We start from the raw sequence: 19,930 nt of genomic DNA on the forward strand, positions 1-19,930 counted from the left end.
TAGCAGCAAAGCTCTGGAGTGTAGAAAGTGCAGGATATGTTCAGGAATTAGAAGTCTAATATAGCTGTGCACAAAGACATGTAGTGGAAAATGAGTCTGTGAAGAAAAAACAGTCCTGCCTATCAAACTAAGTAGTTTAGACTTTATTCGGAAAATTTATTAAAGCAGTGGGTGAAAAGTTTGGTTACTGCACCTCCTTAACATCATCATGTGCTGCAGTTCACCGCACGTGGAACCCAGTCAGTTTTAGAGCAAATACATCTTAAGTCTCTTGGGAGAAGGAGTAAATGCCAAGGTCATTGGTCATTACTGCATCTTCGGAGCCATAAAATTGGAACTATAGATATACTGAAAGACTGACTTAAAAAGAAAACCAACACAATTAAAGCAAGTATTAGAGAGAGTAATTGACGGGACATTTGCCAACTTTGAATTAGATTCAGCCTTAATTTTTAAAAGTGCTGCTTGCAGCAAAATGAAACCATCCTTCTCCAATAGAGTGAGATGTTAATGTTCCCATTTTGATTCATTTCAAATTTGAGCTCTTCCCAGCTCAAATCTATTTGGTTGGTTAAAAACGAAGTGGTGCTTGCAAATAACATTACCATCCGGAAGACCACATCTGGCTCTAAATTAGCCAAATGAAGGGCATTGTTCCCATTTCATTTTTATGCAAAGCTAACCCACAGGTCTCTAGTCCCAGTCTTTGCTTTATGCTATGCATGTGTTTGAGTGCGTGTGCACGCGTAGGAATGCATGCTTTTAGTGAAATGGGCGAGTATGAGATATATTGATTGGGTTTTTCTTGTCATTGACTGAGTAGCAAACCTGTCACTTCTCCAAGTCAGTGAATCATGTTGACAGGGTGCATCACATTTTATAAGATTTTTTCTCTTTGTCCAGAGCATTTGTAGCTTCAAGCACATTTGCCACCTTTTAAACGTGATCTCTGCAGCATTCCAGAGCCATTGAAATATTCGTCTTGACCTGGATAGTCAGTTTTTCTGCTAGCACAGAAGAAGATTTTTAACATGAATAAGATCCTCTCAACCACTCTTTGTTTTGGACTCCTAACTTTATCTGTAATGATCTTTTTAGAATCGGTGCATGGGCTGCCATATTTTATCCAAGGTATGTACATACGAATCTAAAATCCTACAGGTGGGTAAATAATCCTTATCTTCCTGTTTGCATTGCTTTGATTTTTCTACCACTATGGCAATAATGTTTTAAACATCAGTATGATTTAATCATCAAACAGCCCTTCAGTAGTTGCTCTTTTAAATTACATGTAATCTGTGATGCTGTTCTTCTCAAGTAAATTAATTTCAACTGACACTGTACTAAATTAATTTCAGCTACATTCTTTTTTTTCTAATCCAGGGGCATCTCTTTCTTATTTCTATTCCATGACCAAAGATGGGAATGTGTAAATAGTGATACAGTGCTATGCATATTTCAAAAATACACCTTGAGGAAAGAAAAATGAGATTTTCATCCAATGAGATTATTAATAAGTTACTTATGAAAGGAGAGTGGTTCCTAGTAGAACACATCAAGATAGAAACTTGTGTGTGAAGAGATTTGGGGAGAGTAATGCATGGGGAAATTTACATAGTACTTTCAGGAGGACGATGCTAACAGCCACATTACGCATTGACTGTATTTATCAGATTTCTAACATACTTAGGGTACTTATGTTAAATGAAATAATTTAATTTATGAAGTCTACAAACATATGCCATGATAAAGTTAGAGAAAATAAGCTTCTGCTCTTGTAATATGGTAACTTGATCTTTCTTTAAAATTTTCAGTGCATTCTGTAGTGGAAATAGCTTTTAATCTGGGAATCAGTGGAGCTAGATTAAATGCTGATTTATTAGGCAAACAACTTAACCTCATTGAAACTTTTATATATTTCTTTACATTTTAAAAATAGTAACTTAAAAATATTCCTCTTTAATATCTCTTCCAGTTTGAAACTCTGAGGTGATCTATTATCTAACTGATCTCCTTGTCAGGAAGAGGGAGATAGCCTTTTACTTTTGTCTTACTTGGGGGAACCAAGACAGAATGTAATAAATTTTGTTTACATGACACTGGGTTGAGAAAAGGGATTAAGTTTCCCCTTTCAGATCTAATTCAACTTTACTAGACCATTTTGCCTCAAATGTGGTTTTAAAAGTCAATGAAAATTAGAGTAGTTCTTTTGACAGTGGAAATAAAATTGCAGAAACCCTTGTTATTTATTTATAGAGATTTTTCCCTTTGAAAAACAAATACAGGCCTGAGACCTAAATACAAGCCTGGGAATGAAAGATTCTGGATTTTATCCATGGCACTCACATTTTGTCTTTGGCCAGTCAAAATCATGGTACTTGGTAGGACTTCATTGTTTTTCCTGTGAAATAGTGGGATTTTCAGTGTTCTTAACACAGTGTATATGTGTGAGGAGGGAAACATCTGGCCATTCATAAAGGACTTTGCAAAATTAGGATGTTAGTGGTAACTGTAACTTCTGATATCATGTGTATATGAAATGCAAAATCCAACTCAAACATTTTGCTAGGTTATAATTAGATAACAACTCTGATCCCAGAATAGCACATATTCATATGTATATTTCATTGGCAACATACAGGAAAGGTTTCTTTCTGGGACCCCCCTTTGATCTCAGTTTCATTATATATAAATGGAGAAGATTAGTTATTGGGAAGATTATTTTCTAATCTAAATTGTCGATGATTAGAGTGAGCTTCTCTCCATGTACACATTTTTCAAAGCAACTAAATGTTTGACTTACTTTAGTCTTTTAACACATTGTTTTCAAATAAGCATTTGTCTGCTGACAGAACACCAAGGGGTCGCCATCTTTCTCTCTGTGTTAGACGCCATGCAAGACCAATGGTACAATCTGCCAGCTTTCATTTGCTTGGGGCCATACGAAAGCCTGCCTCAGTGGATAAGCCTGAAACTGGGCAAACTGCCTACCACAAAAGGTGGAGGAGTGAATATCGTGACCAGAAAGGCTATGTCAATTTAATTTTTTTAGTATATTATCATTTGAGGGGTTTCCAGGTTTCTTTCTGGTAAAGTTTCTTGTCTATATCCCTTAAAAATCTTCACATTCAAATGACAAGCAAGGAGACAACTAAGTCTTTTAAGCTTCAGTATCTCAAGTAGTAATCAATCAGTTTTTTCCTGTGTATTTGCAAAAGTAATCACTCTCTAATGTCTGAGTAACTTTGCCATCATTTGTGCTAAAGGGGTATCTGCACTTGGGTATTTTTTTATTCAAACATCTCCTTTATCAACACTAACTTTTAGTTCAAAGAAAGATGAAAAGTACATGCATTTTTTTTTTCTTTTAAAGCTGTATGTGTTTTAATACTAAAAATAAAAACAAGAAGTAAGACTTATTTGTTATTTTTCTTAGGCAATATCTTACTTAACTTTAGAAATAAAAAAATTTTAATTTCTTGAAAAAACTTTTTCCTCAGAGATTCTTACAAAAGGTGGTTTTCTTAAGAGTTAGTGACAAGAATTTTTGAGGACAGTCATGCAGGTGTAATTACTAGAAACCAAACTGGTAAAGAATGGTAAATACATTAATTGTCTTTTAAAAAAATGTTCCACTTAAATATGCAGAGAAGTGGGCTGTAAATTAAGCAAACAAAAGCTTCAGATCATCACTTTTCTAGTTACCTTCCTCCTAGTCTTATAAATTCCCTAAATTGAAGGCAATGAATCTGTTTCTTTTATCACAGTTCTCTTTCTGAAACAAATAATCATTATCACCTGGCTACACAATGTTCCTTATTTTTTTCAATTAAAGCATTTTAAAGATTGTAATTTAACATTTTAATGAACAGCTATAATAAAAAATTACTACACTATTGCATAGTCATGTCTTTCTCTTAAACTAAATTATCTCCGAGGGTCCTTGTTTAATTGATGTTAAGCAAAAATTCCATTGATAGTCTATTATTTTAGCTACTCAAAGAAAAAGAAAAAAAACCCCAGAATTTCACAAATAATTTCTATGTCTGTGAAGTAATGGAAATTGAGGAACTTTGAAATTGAGGAAATTGAGCAACAATAAGTGTTTTTGGTCAATGTAGAAAATTTTGATGCTGCCACCTACCCCAAGTCATTCATTTTCTTTCTCAGCAAAGCTTTCATTCCTTTAATTAGCCACTTAGTTTCTTGAGTTCATTAATTGACATTTTGTAGACACAGGGAAAGAGAAACAATTTAAAGGAAGAATCTAGCTAAATTATGAGCCATTTCTCTAACTGAAACCACAATATTCCCACTCCTAAATTTTAAACTCACCAATCTACCTTTTGTCCACACAATATCAGTTATTATGAGGAGATAGAGGGAAGAATGATCCTATAGAAATTGTACCATAAAGGTTTGATTTTTTAGGCCACCTCACAAAGTTCATTTTGTTTATAACACACTAATTATTATTTTGTTTGCATTAAAATCTTGTTGACTCTTCATTTTTTATAGCTTGAATAAAGTCTATTGTCCTGACTTCTACTCCAGAATTAAAGTATTTATGAAAATTTGGGTGATTTTTCTGTTTTTAGAGTGCTGAGATAGCTGGGCATCTGACCAATGAGTAGGCTGGGAGGTAAATGGACAAAGATGGAAAGATATCAATATGGAAAAAGTAGGCACTGTCTTACCTCTTCCACAGGGTTGCCTTGGATGATTCAAAGGCAATTCCCAGAACACAAAAAGGCTCATATTTTAATGTGTATCAAATAAAATCTCAAAATCAAATGTTATTTTTTCTTTTAAAAACAACTTTTAATTCATATTTCTTATGTTAAACACAATAGTAGAAAATTTTTAAAAAACGCAGATGAAAAAACAGAAAGTAAAATTTACCTGCAATTCTACTAACCCAGAAATAGTTACAGGTAAAATTTAGGCTGTAACCTTCCAGGTATATTCTCTACCTCTGCCTCCTTCTCTCTGTCACAATCTCTCCTTGAGTGTTCACATACATTCAACGATTTTTAAAACAGCCCATCTTTTTGGATTACACACCTCTCTCTATACACATTTTATTGGTGAGTATACACATTGATAGTGCATATAGTGATTGATAGTGATTATAGTTACCTGTAAAACATATTTAATCAGAAACATGTTCAGTGACACAGATTGAAAATGGAGGTTTCACTACATTGAGGTAATTATTACAGGAAATGAATTGTTTCCAGATAAAGAAGACACAGATCGCGAAGAACTATTGCTGGCTCTACTGAATAAAAATTTTGATTTCCAAAGACCTTCCAACATTGGTGAGTTAAGAATAAAGTCAAACTTTATTTATTCCATCTTCTGACCTGTTCTTTCTACATGTTAATTTATATTAAAATAATAATTACTAATTTTAATGCTGCATTGAAGGCTTAAATGTCTTATTTCGTATTCACGCTAAAAGCAATGGCATTATTAAAAAATATTAAAATCTTATTTTGTTCAGTTTGAGAGTCCTAATGAGATCAGTAACTATCTAGTTACTCAATAGTTATCTTTAGTCATATTTTCCTCTCACCTAAGCAACTCCCACTGGTACGGTTAATATTATTTTTTACTAAATGCTTCGAGAGTATCACTAAATGTTTCAAAACAGGTTTCCACTAGAAATTTCTCAAGTTAACTGCGGTTTTGTGGCAGTTAAGTTAGCACTTTTTTTGCAATCAAATTCTTTCAATTTTGGAAATGGTTAAGAGTAGAAACCATTGGGAAATTTAGGCTATACCAACTGAGATTTTGTTTTTCTTTGAAGAACAGGAGAATCTGATTTACAATTATGCATCAGACTGGTCTCCAAGAAATGACAAATATTGTCAGAAACTTAGCAAGTCTAACCTGAGAGACAGTGTGACAATATGATAATGTGGTACCCTCTCAGAAAACATCTGTTCTTATAAAAAAATTGTCTATTCATGAGACAGTGTACCAGTTAAAACAATACCTTAATAAATACTTTACAAATACAGGATTTTAAAATTAATAAGATATTTTCATTGAAGAAAATGAACACAATTATAAAAAAAAAAAGCTATACTCAAATTGTAAAACCCAGAGGGAGTTGATATTAACATTTCTGGAAATTTCCTTCTTGATTGAATTATATAGATAAGATTTGTGTCCTGCTTTTTTTACTTAATATCATTTCATGAGAATTTCCCCATGTCAGTAAAATAGCTTATTTCTAAATAATAGTCCTTGTTAGAACTATGGTTTATTTTTAAAAACTCTGCGCTTATTGATAGAAATTAGGTATTTGCTCACTACATTACTGATTATATTTCAATATTACAGGCATTGAAAAAATGCTTGGGCCTTTATATTAGGGACAGGTGAGTGATCTCAAATCATACAAAAAAGACCTTTGTCTTCCTTGAATGTATGACCTGAAATGAATTAAATATTACTTGCAATGTACATTTTTCATATAATAAATGTGTCTTGCAGATATAGAGCTGGCTAACAAATTGGAAGAACTTAACCAGGTGAGAATGTGAAATACTTAAAATTTCAATTTTAATAATAACCAAAAGACACTTTCTTTTGACATAATAGTTGTTAAAATTATTAATAGTCTATTATGAAACCTTTATTCCTGCTAGAGGAAGATTGAAGTAATTCGCTAGGAAAAAAAATAATCAAATTCTACTAAAAAATAAAGAAAACAGAACAAAGCCATAACTGAAGTGATCATGGGATAAAATGTCTAGAAATCTGGCTTCTAGACCCAGCTCTCCAATTACCTATGAGACCATGGAATAATTAAAATTCTCTGGACCTAAATCTCCTCATCTGTAAAATAGGAGGCTATAACTAGATTGGTGGTTTGCAAAAGTTATTATTATTTTTTAAAGTGGAAATTTTTTTTTCCAAACAAAATTTTATGTGGTCTCACTTCAGTAAATGAAATATATAAAAGTGGAGCTGCTCTGTTTGAAACAGCTAGTTTGGCGAGGGAGGGGCCCTTAGTGCTGCTTTCTTGACCTGCATTTGGCCTCAGTACAGAAAGCCCCTTAGCAACCTTATCCCCTGACTCCTTGCTATGAAGAAAATTGGAAAATCATTGGATTAGATGATTTCTTAACTCTCTCAAATACAACTGCATGCAAATCCACTATTATACAAATTGTATGGCTGTTTGTGAGAGAGAATTATGCCCCATCAATTCTTAGTATCTAGGACACGGACGCATGCAGTAGCTCAGGCTGAGTTCTATTTTGATAGAGTTAGGTCTTTTGGGTTTAGGCAATCAGCGAGCTTGCTAAAAATTAACATGGCTTACACTCTGGGTGGAAACCCTAGGGCCTCAAAATACTTCTCACTTACTGCTAGAAGGGACAAATATTTCAGGAAATCCAAACATTCACATAACTCTTTGGAACTCCTTGAAAAGGACTGGTCATTATAGGTGACTTAATATCAAGACCAGCTACACAGGTTGTGTTTACAGGCTCCCCATTAATGAATACTCAGACTTGACTTCCTTCACCATAAACCTGTTTGTTCCTGATCACCTGTTAAGTCATGGACCTTTACCAGCTAGTTTCTAAATGCAAGTTTCCTTTTATTTTTCTATTTAATTCTTTTTGTTTATTTTCATTTATTACTTTTATTTTCTTTTATGTTCCTTTTTCCTCCTTCCTTTCTTCCATCTTTCCTTCTCCCTTTCTTTGTCTCTTTCTTCTTCTTCAATAGAAAAAAAACATTGCTGTTATTAAAGATTAATACTTTTCATATTTGATTTTTAACAGCTGGAAAAACTGAAAGAGCAGCTCATGGAGGCAAAGGATGCTGAGATGTCTTATGCTATAGGTGGTCTATCTTCTTCCCATCCTAATAAGCGAGGTAAGTTTGATGGTAGAAAAGAGTTGAAATAGAGATTTGCTGGACCTTTCCATAGTCAGTATAGCCTAGGCTGTGATGTGTTACCAATTATAATCTAAATCTCAGAGACCTAATATAATAAAATCCAATCATAAAGTTCAATGCACATAGTACAACCCTCTTCTGTTTTGTGGCTATATCATATAGATTATTGCTGTAGCTTGACTACCTCCAAGATTACCAAGACACAGGAAAGGATAGAGGATGCATCCCAGCTCTCAACTGCCTCAGTTCAGAACTCAGTTTGGTGACATGCATCACTTCTCCTGAAGTCCATTGTCTAGAATTAATCACTTGGGCTGCCACCAAAATATTGGCAAGACAGGCTAATAAATGTTAGAAAGCACGTATAGTACTTGGGGAGTACTGCCTCAACCACAGTCAATCCTTTGATCTTTTCTTAACCACATAGGCTATACTCAACCATCTCCCATTAGAGACAACTCCAAACTCCTTTCACTGCTGCACCCAGAACAAAGAATAAGCCCTCCAGGAGATACTAATCTTTGTCAAATACAATGTGGCTCCTCTTCATTCACAGACCTATCAGCTAAAAGGACAAAATTCAATAATTGACAGAGGAACAGGGACTGGATAATCACAATCAATAATCTTATTCACAGAGGAAAAGAACAAGAGACACACAACATCAAGAATGCTGGCCTCCAGCAATTCTGAAATCCCACTGGGCAAATATTATAAAAGTTTCTTACCCTGGAGATGGAGAATGGTTCTTGATTAGGACCTGCTAGTGTGTAGGTGGAGTGCTTTGTCCACTGTGTTATTTCCCCTGGCTTCACCCTTTCTGAGGTTTTTGCTTTTTTGGCCTTTTCATTTTTATCCCTGGACACATCATATGGGCTCCTTGGGGGAATATTCCCTTCTTGAGGATTGCAAAGTTTTCTCAGGTCTCCTCCTACTCTCACAAAGTTGGAGGCCCAAGGTTTATTTGGTCTTAAAGTGTCAACGACTATTTTTATTCTAGGGTTTATGGTTTCTTTGCCAATGGTGTTCTTGTAACAATTTAGAAAGCTTCTCAGCTATTTGCTACACACAACCTCTTTTAAACAATTTTAACTCTTTTGCATTCTCATCCCCAACTGAGTTGCCTTGAAGACATCTGGAACATACTTTGAAGGCTATACATATAATCTGATTTGTGCCCTGAGCTCCTTATTCCAATTGATATTTACCTGGCATCACTCACTTAGAGTCATTTTAAATCCCATTTTATAGTTTTGGGATCCAGAAACAGCTCTTGCAATATTTCAAGATCTTGTATTTCTGAACTATCTCTATTTCTTTTTATTTATTTGCAAAGACACCATTTTCTTCTTAAGCTCACTATTTCTTGCAATACCTGGCTAAGTGTATCCAACAGCAACCTAAAAATACTGCCAATATTCTGTTTTCCTAATTTTTCTTCTAGAAATTCAAGAGGAACACAATCTGAACCTGAACTGTTGCAGATGTCAGTTTTACCACATACTATGTTACTTTGTAAAATGACTCTTCCTGTTTCCAACCTATGATATCAGTTTCCTTGTCTGCCATTAATCAACTGCTGAGACTGTGCCATAACTTAAGTTCTTCTTAGAGTACCACCCTCCTTCAAGTTTTCAAAGTGTATTTTGGGATAAATTAGGCAAAGCACATCAACAAAATAACCTTACAATCTCAGTGGTGTAACTTGGTTTAAGATTTATTTTGTGTTTACATGAAGCCTTAGGTACCTTGGTTATTTTCCTTCACTTTGTCCCTGCACCGTGTGTCCTTGTAGCAGGATAGGAAAAACATGGAGGTAAATGCACTCTTACCTGCCAAAATTAGGCACGTGATCTCAAGCTCACTTAGCGGGGTTGGGGAGGCCCCTGGGGAATGTCGAGAAATGCAAGGAACAGTTGGAGAATCCTACCTCTACCATAGATATTTTGAGCTTGTTATGACATGTATAACAAAATCTTCCCAGTAATGATTTAAGTAAACCACTGAGTATATAAATTTGAGTTTAGGGGAGTAGCCCAGATTGGAGATCTAAATTTGACAGTTATCTGCATATCAATATTGCTTGGTATTGTGATGAGACTGTCTAGGGAATCACTCTAGACAGATATAAAACAGAAGATATCCAAGGCCAAGTCCCAGGCCACACCAAGGTTACAGACTGGGCAGATGAGAGAGAATTAGCAAAGGAGGCTGAGGAGGAGCAGCTACTGAGGAAAAAGGCGACAAAGAAAAGAATGCCTTGGAAGTCAGATAAAAAAACTGTTTCCAGGAAGACATAGTTCAGCTGTTCTAAAGCTATGATAGGTCCAGTAAAATGAGAACTGAGATTTTCCATCTGAACAGCAATGGGAAGGGTTTTAATGGTTTTGACAAGAATTATCTGGTGGACTTATGGTTAAAGAGAATATGACAAAACAACAGGAATGACTAACAACAAACAACTCTTGAGGAATTTTGTCTAAAGGGTAGTAAAAATTGGGATATTAGAGTAGCTTGAGGGGGTCAAGGAAGCTTTGTGTTTGTTTTTAAGCAAGGAGATATTAAAACATATGTGTATGTAGTAGGAACAAAGTAAATATTTGTGGTGATAAACATATGAATTAGATGCCCAGGTTAGGTGACAAAAATAACCCACATCATATCTGAAGTGTGGTGTTTATTGGCATAACTAGAAACAGTCCACCATAAATAGCAATGTATGATGGTAGAATGGACTCAGAGATTCAGCTTAAAGCAAGAGTATCTTACACTTACTGTGAATTATTGTAATTTGTTTAATTATTTAATATATAGTTGACCGACAGCTGCTAAATTCTTCCATTCATTAAAAATATAACTGTCCAACCCCTAGCATCATGCTAAAAACGGGGATTACAAGAGTGAACCAGATAGACATCAAGAGACACCCGAATGCTGACCAGGGTTTTCCTTCACATAAATGATAAATGATAAATAAACATTGAGGAGTTGGCTCTACTGGGGATACCATTCATGAAAGTTCCCTTCAACTGGTCCAGAAAATTTCCAAACTATGTTCCAGCGCATACTTAATTGAGCTGCTCTTGTGGTATAAATCTGGGATATGTGTAGATTTCTTTTTCCTTCCAGACTGAGATATTCAAAGATATCCAAAGGGACAGAAAGGGACTTTCCAAAATACTATAAAAAGAAGATTGGGTTAGAGGGCCAAGTTCTTCAGTTTACTGTCTGAAAATAAACTTCTGCTTGCATAGGATTTGAATGTGGTTTTGTTTAAAGAAAACGCTGGCTCTTTTAGGAATGAAAAGTAGACTCTGAGTGCTATCATAACACTCTATGTGTTTGCGGTGATGAGCGTTAGGGTCACAGTTTACAGAATGAGTGGAGGTAGGGAGAGAAACCTAGGCAGGAAGATAGACTTTTATCATTTATGGCAAAGAGTGTCTTAACTTTACTGAGTTTTTCAGCTCGTTTTTATTGTGCATCCTATTAATCAATAGTGAATCGAAGACCCATCTCCCCAAGGTCTTCATTTTATAAACCATTTAGATGGAAGGAAATTAGAGAAATTTGTAATTAATTAGATGAAGCTAACGTAAGTTGGACAATTGATTGGCAACAACCCACAGAAGATTTAAAATGACTCATTCATTCATTTGAAGATTAAAATGCTGTTCAAATTGGTTTGATTTTTCTGAAACATCACTTTATGATCAGAATGTGAAGACTCAATGCAATGATCAAATTATTTAAATATCATTTGGTGGTCTGCAAAGTAAACTTTAAATTTTCTTCCTTCTTTTTTCTCCAGTAAATAGAAGCATATTTATCACTGATTTTACTTATGTGTCTTCCTCTTTGGGACTTAACTTACCCCAACTCTTAAATAGAAGGGTGCGTCTTACTGTATTCTCTGAACTGCATTATATGCATTATAATGTAGAACAGTGCTGTCCAATAGAACTTTTTTTGATGATGTGACCATTCTCTAACTTGCACTGCCCATTACGGTAGTTACAGGCCACTAGGCATTATTGAGCACTTGAAAGTTGGCTAGTGTGATAGAGAAGCTGAATTTTCACATTTTATTTAATTTTAATTAATTTAAAGATCCACCTGAGGCTAATAACTACCATTTGAACATTTGTTTTAGAAAACTTTCTCTCATACTCAGGCATACATAAACTATTTTATTCAAATGTACCATTTAATCAAAAATCTTCCTAATAAAGATTTTGTTTTGTTTCTTTTTTAGCTTGCTTTTGGAAATACTGTGTCTAAAGTTTTTCCTCTGGATGCCAAAAAAGATAAGAACATTAGACAAAGTTATAAATCTACTCACTTTACTGCTTAAAGATTGTAGCTATTTCAAGCATAAAGAAACGGTGGCAGAATTTATCCAGCATATTACATGCTTAAAACTTACATTGTGAATGATGATGACAAATCAGTTGCACTTCTGAATGGCATGGGACTATCAGAATGGCTTTGTAGACCTGAAGTTGGGAGTGCTGTATCTATTGTATGCTTTTCATAAATTCATTGTCTAAATATAGTTTTGTCCAGAGATGACTAGGCTGTTGAGCTATCAATTAAAATATTTTAGACAGTGTCTTGGAAAATTAAAGTAAATTATATTGTCTCAGTTTATATGAGAAATTATATTTTATTAAATTTATTTAAAATATTTTAGAAAATGTCTTGGAAAATTATATTATATTGTCTCAATTTATGGAAAATGTGCATCATTGTCCTCTCTCTTATTTTGTGATTATGCTGGCTACTATCTCTTTTCTGTTCATTAGGACAATTGTCACTGGGACTACTACAACCAAATGAATACATTACTAGGAAGCAGAAATCTATTGTTTATTGAACTCTAGGAGAAAGAAGTATTAGATGTTTCAGAGATAGATATTAAGAAAATTTTCATACAGAACAATTTGCTTTTGGGTCCCTTAATTCTCATCTCTGCCTCCTCCACAATATCAGAAATTATTTGAGGCTCTCAGCACGTCTGTGAGAGACTAGACTCAGTGTACAAAAAACGTCAGGTAAAACAGAACAAAAACTCATTGGATTTTCCTTCATTTTTCTCCCCCACGTCTTCACATCAAACTGCTCTTGCTTACATCTCGTCTGAGCAAACTTATTTAATCAATTCAAGACTGGGAATCCAATTTCATTTTTGTTTACCACCTGTTGTGGCACAGAAACATAGTCGAAGTAACTTTATAATTAAAGGATATCAATGACTAGCTGGCCAGATGAGCCTACCGGCATTCCCTTACGTCACAGAACAGGGGAAATGCAGTTTATCTACATGATGTTAATTGTGTGGTGCTTAAAGATAAGACTATCTCATGAGCTAGAATGAACAATATTGCTTAAACTAAAAAAAAATTTTAAAATACATGAAACTGACCAAGTTGAGTAACATGCCTGCAGTGCTTTAAATACACTTGTTAGGAGCCACTTAAATGTACATAAATATTAGTTGCTCAATAATGCCTGAATGTTCCCACGTATTTACACCTGTTGTGAACACAAACATGATATTATCATAAAGAAAAACAAAACTCCTGTTTTCATCATCTCACGTTTATTAACTTTGGAGCAGTTGAACAATATTTACGCATTTGTAAACTTTAGGGGTAATGTCATTCAAAAAAGGTTTTGATATTTCTTCCTTTTAGAGAAAGTCATCTTTTTATAATTTGTTTCTTTTTATAATTTGCTTTAAGAAGTTTAATTCCCTAAAGATATCTGTAGATTAAAGGTAGAATTTACTAGATATTTTTTTTGTGTGTGTAGCCAGGAATTAATATCCCCCATGAAAAACTGGTTATATAATTAATGCCAGAACTCAGAAATCCATATTCACAGTTTGCTCTATGAAGCTTTTTACAGGAACAAAGAAAAACAAAAAGTAATCTATTTCTTTGAAACTAAATAAAAAGTCCCTTTAAGCTGGTGACTTTCAATGAAATATAGCTGGATTTAATAATATACAATGCGTTATACAAATAGATGAGATGACTCGTCATGTTCTTAACAGAAATTGCGTCTTAAGTTTCCTGCTATGTTACAAGGATGCCTTATTTTAAACTAGAATACCGCTGACTTATTTTCTACTCTGTACAAAGTAGTGGTAAAAATTAAAATATGAAATAAAATAGTTGTAAGTGGAGAAAACACTTTTCTTTTTTTCTTCATGTAAGTCTTGTGTATATGCTATGAGACAAATGCATTACACATTAGAATAGAGTATAAATCGATACACTGTGACTTCTTACTTTACTTAAAATGGAGGCCATAAGCATAATTTTGAATTTAAAAATTCAAGAAGATAGGAAATCAATTTGTTTAATCCAACTTTAAATCTTCATCATGAGAAATTTTTAGGTTAAAGTAGGTTTTAATACCTTTTGTCAAAGCGTGAAGCAACAGCACCCAGTTGGATTAGTAGCTGACAAATACCCAAAGGGGAGAAAAAGGAAAGAAAGAGCTTCTAAGGAATTAGACATATTTCTATAATTCATCAGAAAGTGGGGAAAGGTGGGCAAGAGCAATTATAACTTAAATAATTCTTTCAAATAGTGAGTCCTGCAGGATATCTGTCCATGTACCACTAACTTTCTGATGTAAGTTTATGAACAGAAATTGAAGAATCGGTGAGATTTCTCAAAATTCAGTTCTCTTTGCTAAGGTTCCTCTATTACAATTAAAAGAATCATTCATTTTCAGTTTTTTCCTAAACTTAAAGTTTTTCAGCAGTTAGAAAATTTCCCCCCTCAAGGAGAAGTTATATACAAAATACCACTTTGTATTCTAAGTGCATATGTTCATCTCTATGTCTGAGTTTATTTTGTTATTTGGATCGTACGTTAATTCATTTTTAGTTAAAATCAACAACAACCCATTTCTCTCCTCTTCTTCTAATATGACTATACCTTCTCACCACAGTCTTCCTTTTTAGGCTAAAATAAACCTTTGCTCTGCTGACTGAACTTTTTGCTTCCCACATATCAGGTCTGTTTGACAGTGATTACTAGGGTTTAAAGAAGTGTTTTCAGAGGGTTTTTAAATTTCTGCTGACTTATGCTAAATCTCTGGTCCAAGGAATAAGTTATATTTATGTTTTGAAAGCATATCCAATGCACAATGGGCTTATGCGCCTAAATTACAAGAACAACACAGTTTTGCTGATAGCTGAGCTTTCCAGAATACCAAAACTTATGCTTTCTTAGGCCAATTAAAAATAATTTGAATCTTTTTAAAGAAATCATTCTCATATATTCTTCAATGCTTTATTAAACACAGTGTATGAAACAAATTAAATGGATTCTTAGATGAGTGATTAACAACAAAAAGACTGTTTATTGTAATGTGCTAAAATATACTGTGCTACAATTAGGTGAACTTAACTGGCCCCAAGTGCTTTGGTGGTTTCCTACTTGGTGATTCTTTGACTTCCCCATACTTTCATCTGTTACTTCTGTGTGTAGTTGTTCTCATAATCAGCCACCGCTACTCTTAACTAACTATAAGTTGTAATTTACAGAAATGGAAAGTTGTTAGGGGACATGAGATAGCCAAACTTGGCAAATGAGTAATATCCTTCATTTCCTAGTTCTAAGTCAATGTGCTCTGACCTGCAGTGTTTCTCAGTTCATTGAGAGAATAAAGTTTATGGGCTTAATTACTGCTGTTTTTTTCTGCTCAGAGACATTTTTCTCTTGTTTCTGGAACTGGGACTGTGTTTTATTTGGTTGAACCGAATTGACATTTGAATATAAGAGAAGCCTAGTTTCATAATCATTACTCAAGAGCCTCACAGACAAAGGATACGAGAGAAGTAAAACTTCAAGAGAAACTATACAGCATTGTCTTTCCTTGTTCCCCAATGATGAACAAATGGATTGTACCTAAATTTTACTGAAAGAAATCAGTCTTCAGTTATTATTCTTCAATAATATATGTAGATGGTAAATGCACATAGAAAGCGTTTCACTGTATTGTGTTTCTTAGAAAAGTAAGGTTTGGGGCCAACTAACCGTTCATGAATAACTAAAATATATATTTAAAATATATCCATGCATTGAAATTATCTGCACAATTTAATTGAAGTTACAACAATACTGTGATGTGATGAACTGAAGTTAAAGCTCTGGAAAGGATTACAGAAGGTTCCTTAGAAGTTTAATCATTAAGGAGTGTGAAAAACTTCACCGAAGCATCTTCCATATTTCTGTGACATTTCACCCAAGGAAGTTGTGTCTGCAAAAATGAAAGTTGAAAATGTTAAAGCTAATGTGAACTCTGTAGATTAGGGGAAACTCATCAACTTCAGTGGAGAAGAGCTAAAACTCTAATTGCATGAGGTTTCATTATAGCTTTTACTTATGCATCATATTTTTATTGCAGAGACAATAATGCAAAATGATAATTTCAGATCAAAATTTATTAAAAAAGGATATTTTTAATGTAACAGCTAGGCACTTATGCTGAAACCACACTTCCATTCTTCCGGTACCTCTATTTATTTTGAGTTTTCAGTCTTGGTTCAAAGGATGTTGCCATGACAAGTGAAAGATAAAGAAAATCTGATTACTACTTCTATTGTTATATTAACATGTTGATAATTATTGTACATTTTGCTCTTTTTAAAGGGTCCAACCATATACTGGTATTTAAACACAATATTTCTGTTATTTGAGAGCTACGTTAATTTATCTGAATGACAGTGTGTCAATATTGTTCTAAAATAAAAATTGTCAGTATAATACAGTAACATTTGCCTCACATTATTAAAAGTCTTAAGGCATTTGGCAGCCGGGGTAGCACAATTAATGGTCACATTTCTATCACATTTCATCAAGTGGGCATCCTGATTTCAATGGCAGAGACCTAGAACTTGCTAATTGCATCTAGAGAAGTTATGAAACTTTACCACTCTTAATTCAAGTTGCTTAGAACTGAAGCCTATTAAAAACTCAAAACTTGGGTCCAATACATTAATGATCTGAGGAGGACATTGTGTAAAAATCAGATTATCTTCCTTTCCAAAATGCCTATCAGGGAAGAGATTAACATTTGTTCTGGAAACTAAGTAACACACGGCAGCTGTATCTAGACTTGATTTCAAACCAAGAAAAACTTCCATGATTACTACCAGTTTCATTTTTAGTGTGAAGACTTATATTGAAATCCAGAAGGTGAAAACCCACAAATAAAATTGCTCCAAATGAGTGTACGTCAACTCCCACAGAAGTGAAACAAAGATTTTCATAAAGTCTGAGATACTGTTTCTGTTTCCTTAAGAAATGGTTAATCAGTGAAGTTAGCAATAACAATTTAGCACACAGGTCTTATGGGTCATGAAGAGAATGTTGGCTTAGAAGTCCAGAGACTGGGTCCTGTATCTTGCTTTGTCCAAAAGTCTGTAAAATTTTGGGCAAATCAATTTCCTCTCAAAGCCCGTGTTCTCATTCGTTTAAAAAAAAAAAAGATTTAGGTTAAATGAGACTTTATGTTCTTGAATCTCAAAAGACTTAGCTGCGTGATTATGTGAACACTATTTAATGACTCAAGTTATCTATTAAATGATTCACATATTACATCTCCTGTTTAATTCAAGGGAATATTGTGACAATAAGAAATAACATAGCAAAAGTAATTTTGAAAAGTTGAATGGAAATCAGAAATATATTTTGATGGCTTTTATTATTCATAAATATAAAACATGAAACTTCACATGAGGAAGTCAAAAAATGTCTGAGAAACCTTGGTGATAGTAGCAGGAAGTAAGGAATAGAAACGATGGTTGAGCAGGTGAACACACAATGATTGAAAAAAGGAAGAGAAAATATGTGATGTTAAGTTCTTTTCTAAACATTTTTTTTGTGATATTACTCTCTTGAGGTTATAATAATAAGGACAGTGATTGTCATGATACTCTGTAAAGTCTGTTAAGTGAAGGACATAATATACTAACTTGGCTTTCACTCAACAGTGATTCAGAAAACATTATGTTAATTCAACGGCCTTTTCGTAGTTTAGTAGCTCTCTGGAGTTTTTATGGTCTAAAACTTCATATAAAAATTTATAGGAAAAATGAGTTTCTTGTGTGATTTTTTTTTTTATCATAACCTGTTTTGGTTGAATTCAGAAATACTAAAATGGGTGATAATCAAGGGTTGCAAAGGTGATAGGATACATGTGGAAACCAACTGAACTTAATTATTTTAACCTCAGTGTCATAACGTTCTCAATACTTCAAGCAACTACAGGATTGTGGCCCTAATTTCAAGGAGTTACTTGATTTTTGATAGCAGTTAGTTCCTACTCAAATATAATGTGGTGATTGTTAACAGCCCCAAGAGTGACCATACTTGGTATATCTCTAGATATAAAGACAGTTCAGTCTGAGTTTTGAATATGGTGCTGCTCAAAAGGCAGTGATATTGGCTGTATTCAGTAAGTCCTCCCGTTATTTATGGACATTCAGTAACTTCTTAACTTCATTGATCAACGACTCCACAGAGAAAAATATTTATTTTAAATAAGTCATTCTGAGAATGAGAAAGTCGAGGTAAAATATTGACTTTTCACTGTGGTTGAGAGGAGAAAAAAATGACATGACAAATTAAAAGAGGATCAAGGCTAATGTGATGCTTTTGGGGCATCATTGGTCTGAGGATTATCTTGAGAAAAGCAGAGAGCAGAGTTCTCTCTCTGTAGCCTGAAATTGTCAAAGCAGTTCTGGGTTGTCTTATCTATTTGCGAGGAAGAATGCACCCTCTGTAAGCCCTATTGGGAGAAAATATATTGCCTAGATTTTATATGCAACAAATATTCAGTGTTTAAAACATATAATATGTGTGATTAAATACATTGTTTAAAATATAAGCTAACAATTTAAGCTTTCTGGAATTGAATTATACTTGTATCAATTACTAGCTATGTGGCATTGTGGGTTAATTAATATATGTAAGCTTTCCACTTATTTGTATAATAATAATAATTATTGAGTGTTTAACACACGTCAGGCACAATTCTAAGTGGTTAATGTATATCAGTTCATTTATCCTCAGGACAATGCAATGTGGTAGAAATTATTATTATCCTCATTTTATGGAAGAGGGTTTTAGACTTTAAGCAAGTTGCCACAGCTAACAGATAGATGACTTGGGATTTGACCCAAAAAGCCTGAGCTCTCTACCTGGCACTTTTACCCCTTATATTGTACTGTTTCTCAAGATGCTGGGATAGTAACAGTACTTACTTTATGGAACCTGATGAGTAAATTAAACAATGCATGTATAGCACTAGTATAGGACTCAGCACAGAGTTAATTTTCAGAACTGTAATATAAGCTGTTATCACTTGCACGTATTGTGTGTCCGATACATTCTGGGACTAGTACAAGAATCTAATTTAATCTCTACAATACCCTTATGTTACTATCTAAATGTACAAGCTGTAGAGAAATAAGGTATCTTGATGGAAACAAGATAATTGAATGACAGAACCAGGATTTGGATTATATATCCTGATTCCTTGGCTAATACCCTTTCTGCGACACCATTCTCTCTCCTGTGTTCATGATGATAATTCTGGTAATGTAGTTATTAGCAACAAAATTGTGTGTGTCACTAGAATGTGCCTTCTTCATAGTAGAGGGATTGCTACACATTTATCTATATTTATGAAAGTGATTTATTGTTTATTAGAATTTTAATCTTTGCATATTAATATTCAATAATTACATAGAAGTCTGTGAGAATAACTAAATCTTTTATTTTAGGGTGAAGTAGGTCTAGGAATGGTTTTTTTTAATGTCATTTAAATTATTTAGCATCTATATACTAATCAAGTACAGAAATGTTTGAAAAAGTGAATTTATAAGCTAAGGAATCAAAAGGGGGATTTACAAACCAAGATGGATCAGTTAGCCCATTGTGAAATGTTAATCAAAGCCTGCAGGTATTATATTTCTTCA

General features: G+C 33.8%; 1 protein-coding gene across 1 annotated transcript; it reads left to right on the forward strand.

Annotated features, from left to right (window-relative positions):
- Positions 1-1,031: 1,031 nt before the first annotated feature.
- On the forward strand, positions 1,032-12,207 carry UTS2B (urotensin 2B). The gene is made up of 5 exons (XM_061193269.1): positions 1,032-1,131; positions 5,223-5,321; positions 6,505-6,542; positions 7,809-7,902; positions 12,182-12,207. Exons 1-5 carry the CDS (start codon positions 1,032-1,034, stop codon positions 12,205-12,207), a joined length of 357 nt encoding a protein of 118 aa, XP_061049252.1.
- Positions 12,208-19,930: the final 7,723 nt, after the last annotated feature.

Source organism: Eubalaena glacialis, chromosome 6 (assembly GCF_028564815.1).
Source record: "Eubalaena glacialis isolate mEubGla1 chromosome 6, mEubGla1.1.hap2.+ XY, whole genome shotgun sequence".
Lineage (NCBI taxonomy): Eukaryota > Metazoa > Chordata > Mammalia > Artiodactyla > Balaenidae > Eubalaena > Eubalaena glacialis.

Bases quoted from the DNA above. Each gene is read 5' to 3' on its own strand.
- UTS2B (XM_061193269.1), top strand. From the start codon at position 1,032: ATGAATAAGATCCTCTCAACCACTCTTTGTTTTGGACTCCTAACTTTA. The intron at 5,322-6,504 runs GTGAGTTAAGAA...TGTGTCTTGCAG, and splicing joins CCAAAGACCTTCCAACATTG to ATATAGAGCTGGCTAACAAA. The intron at 6,543-7,808 runs GTGAGAATGTGA...GATTTTTAACAG, and splicing joins AATTGGAAGAACTTAACCAG to CTGGAAAAACTGAAAGAGCA.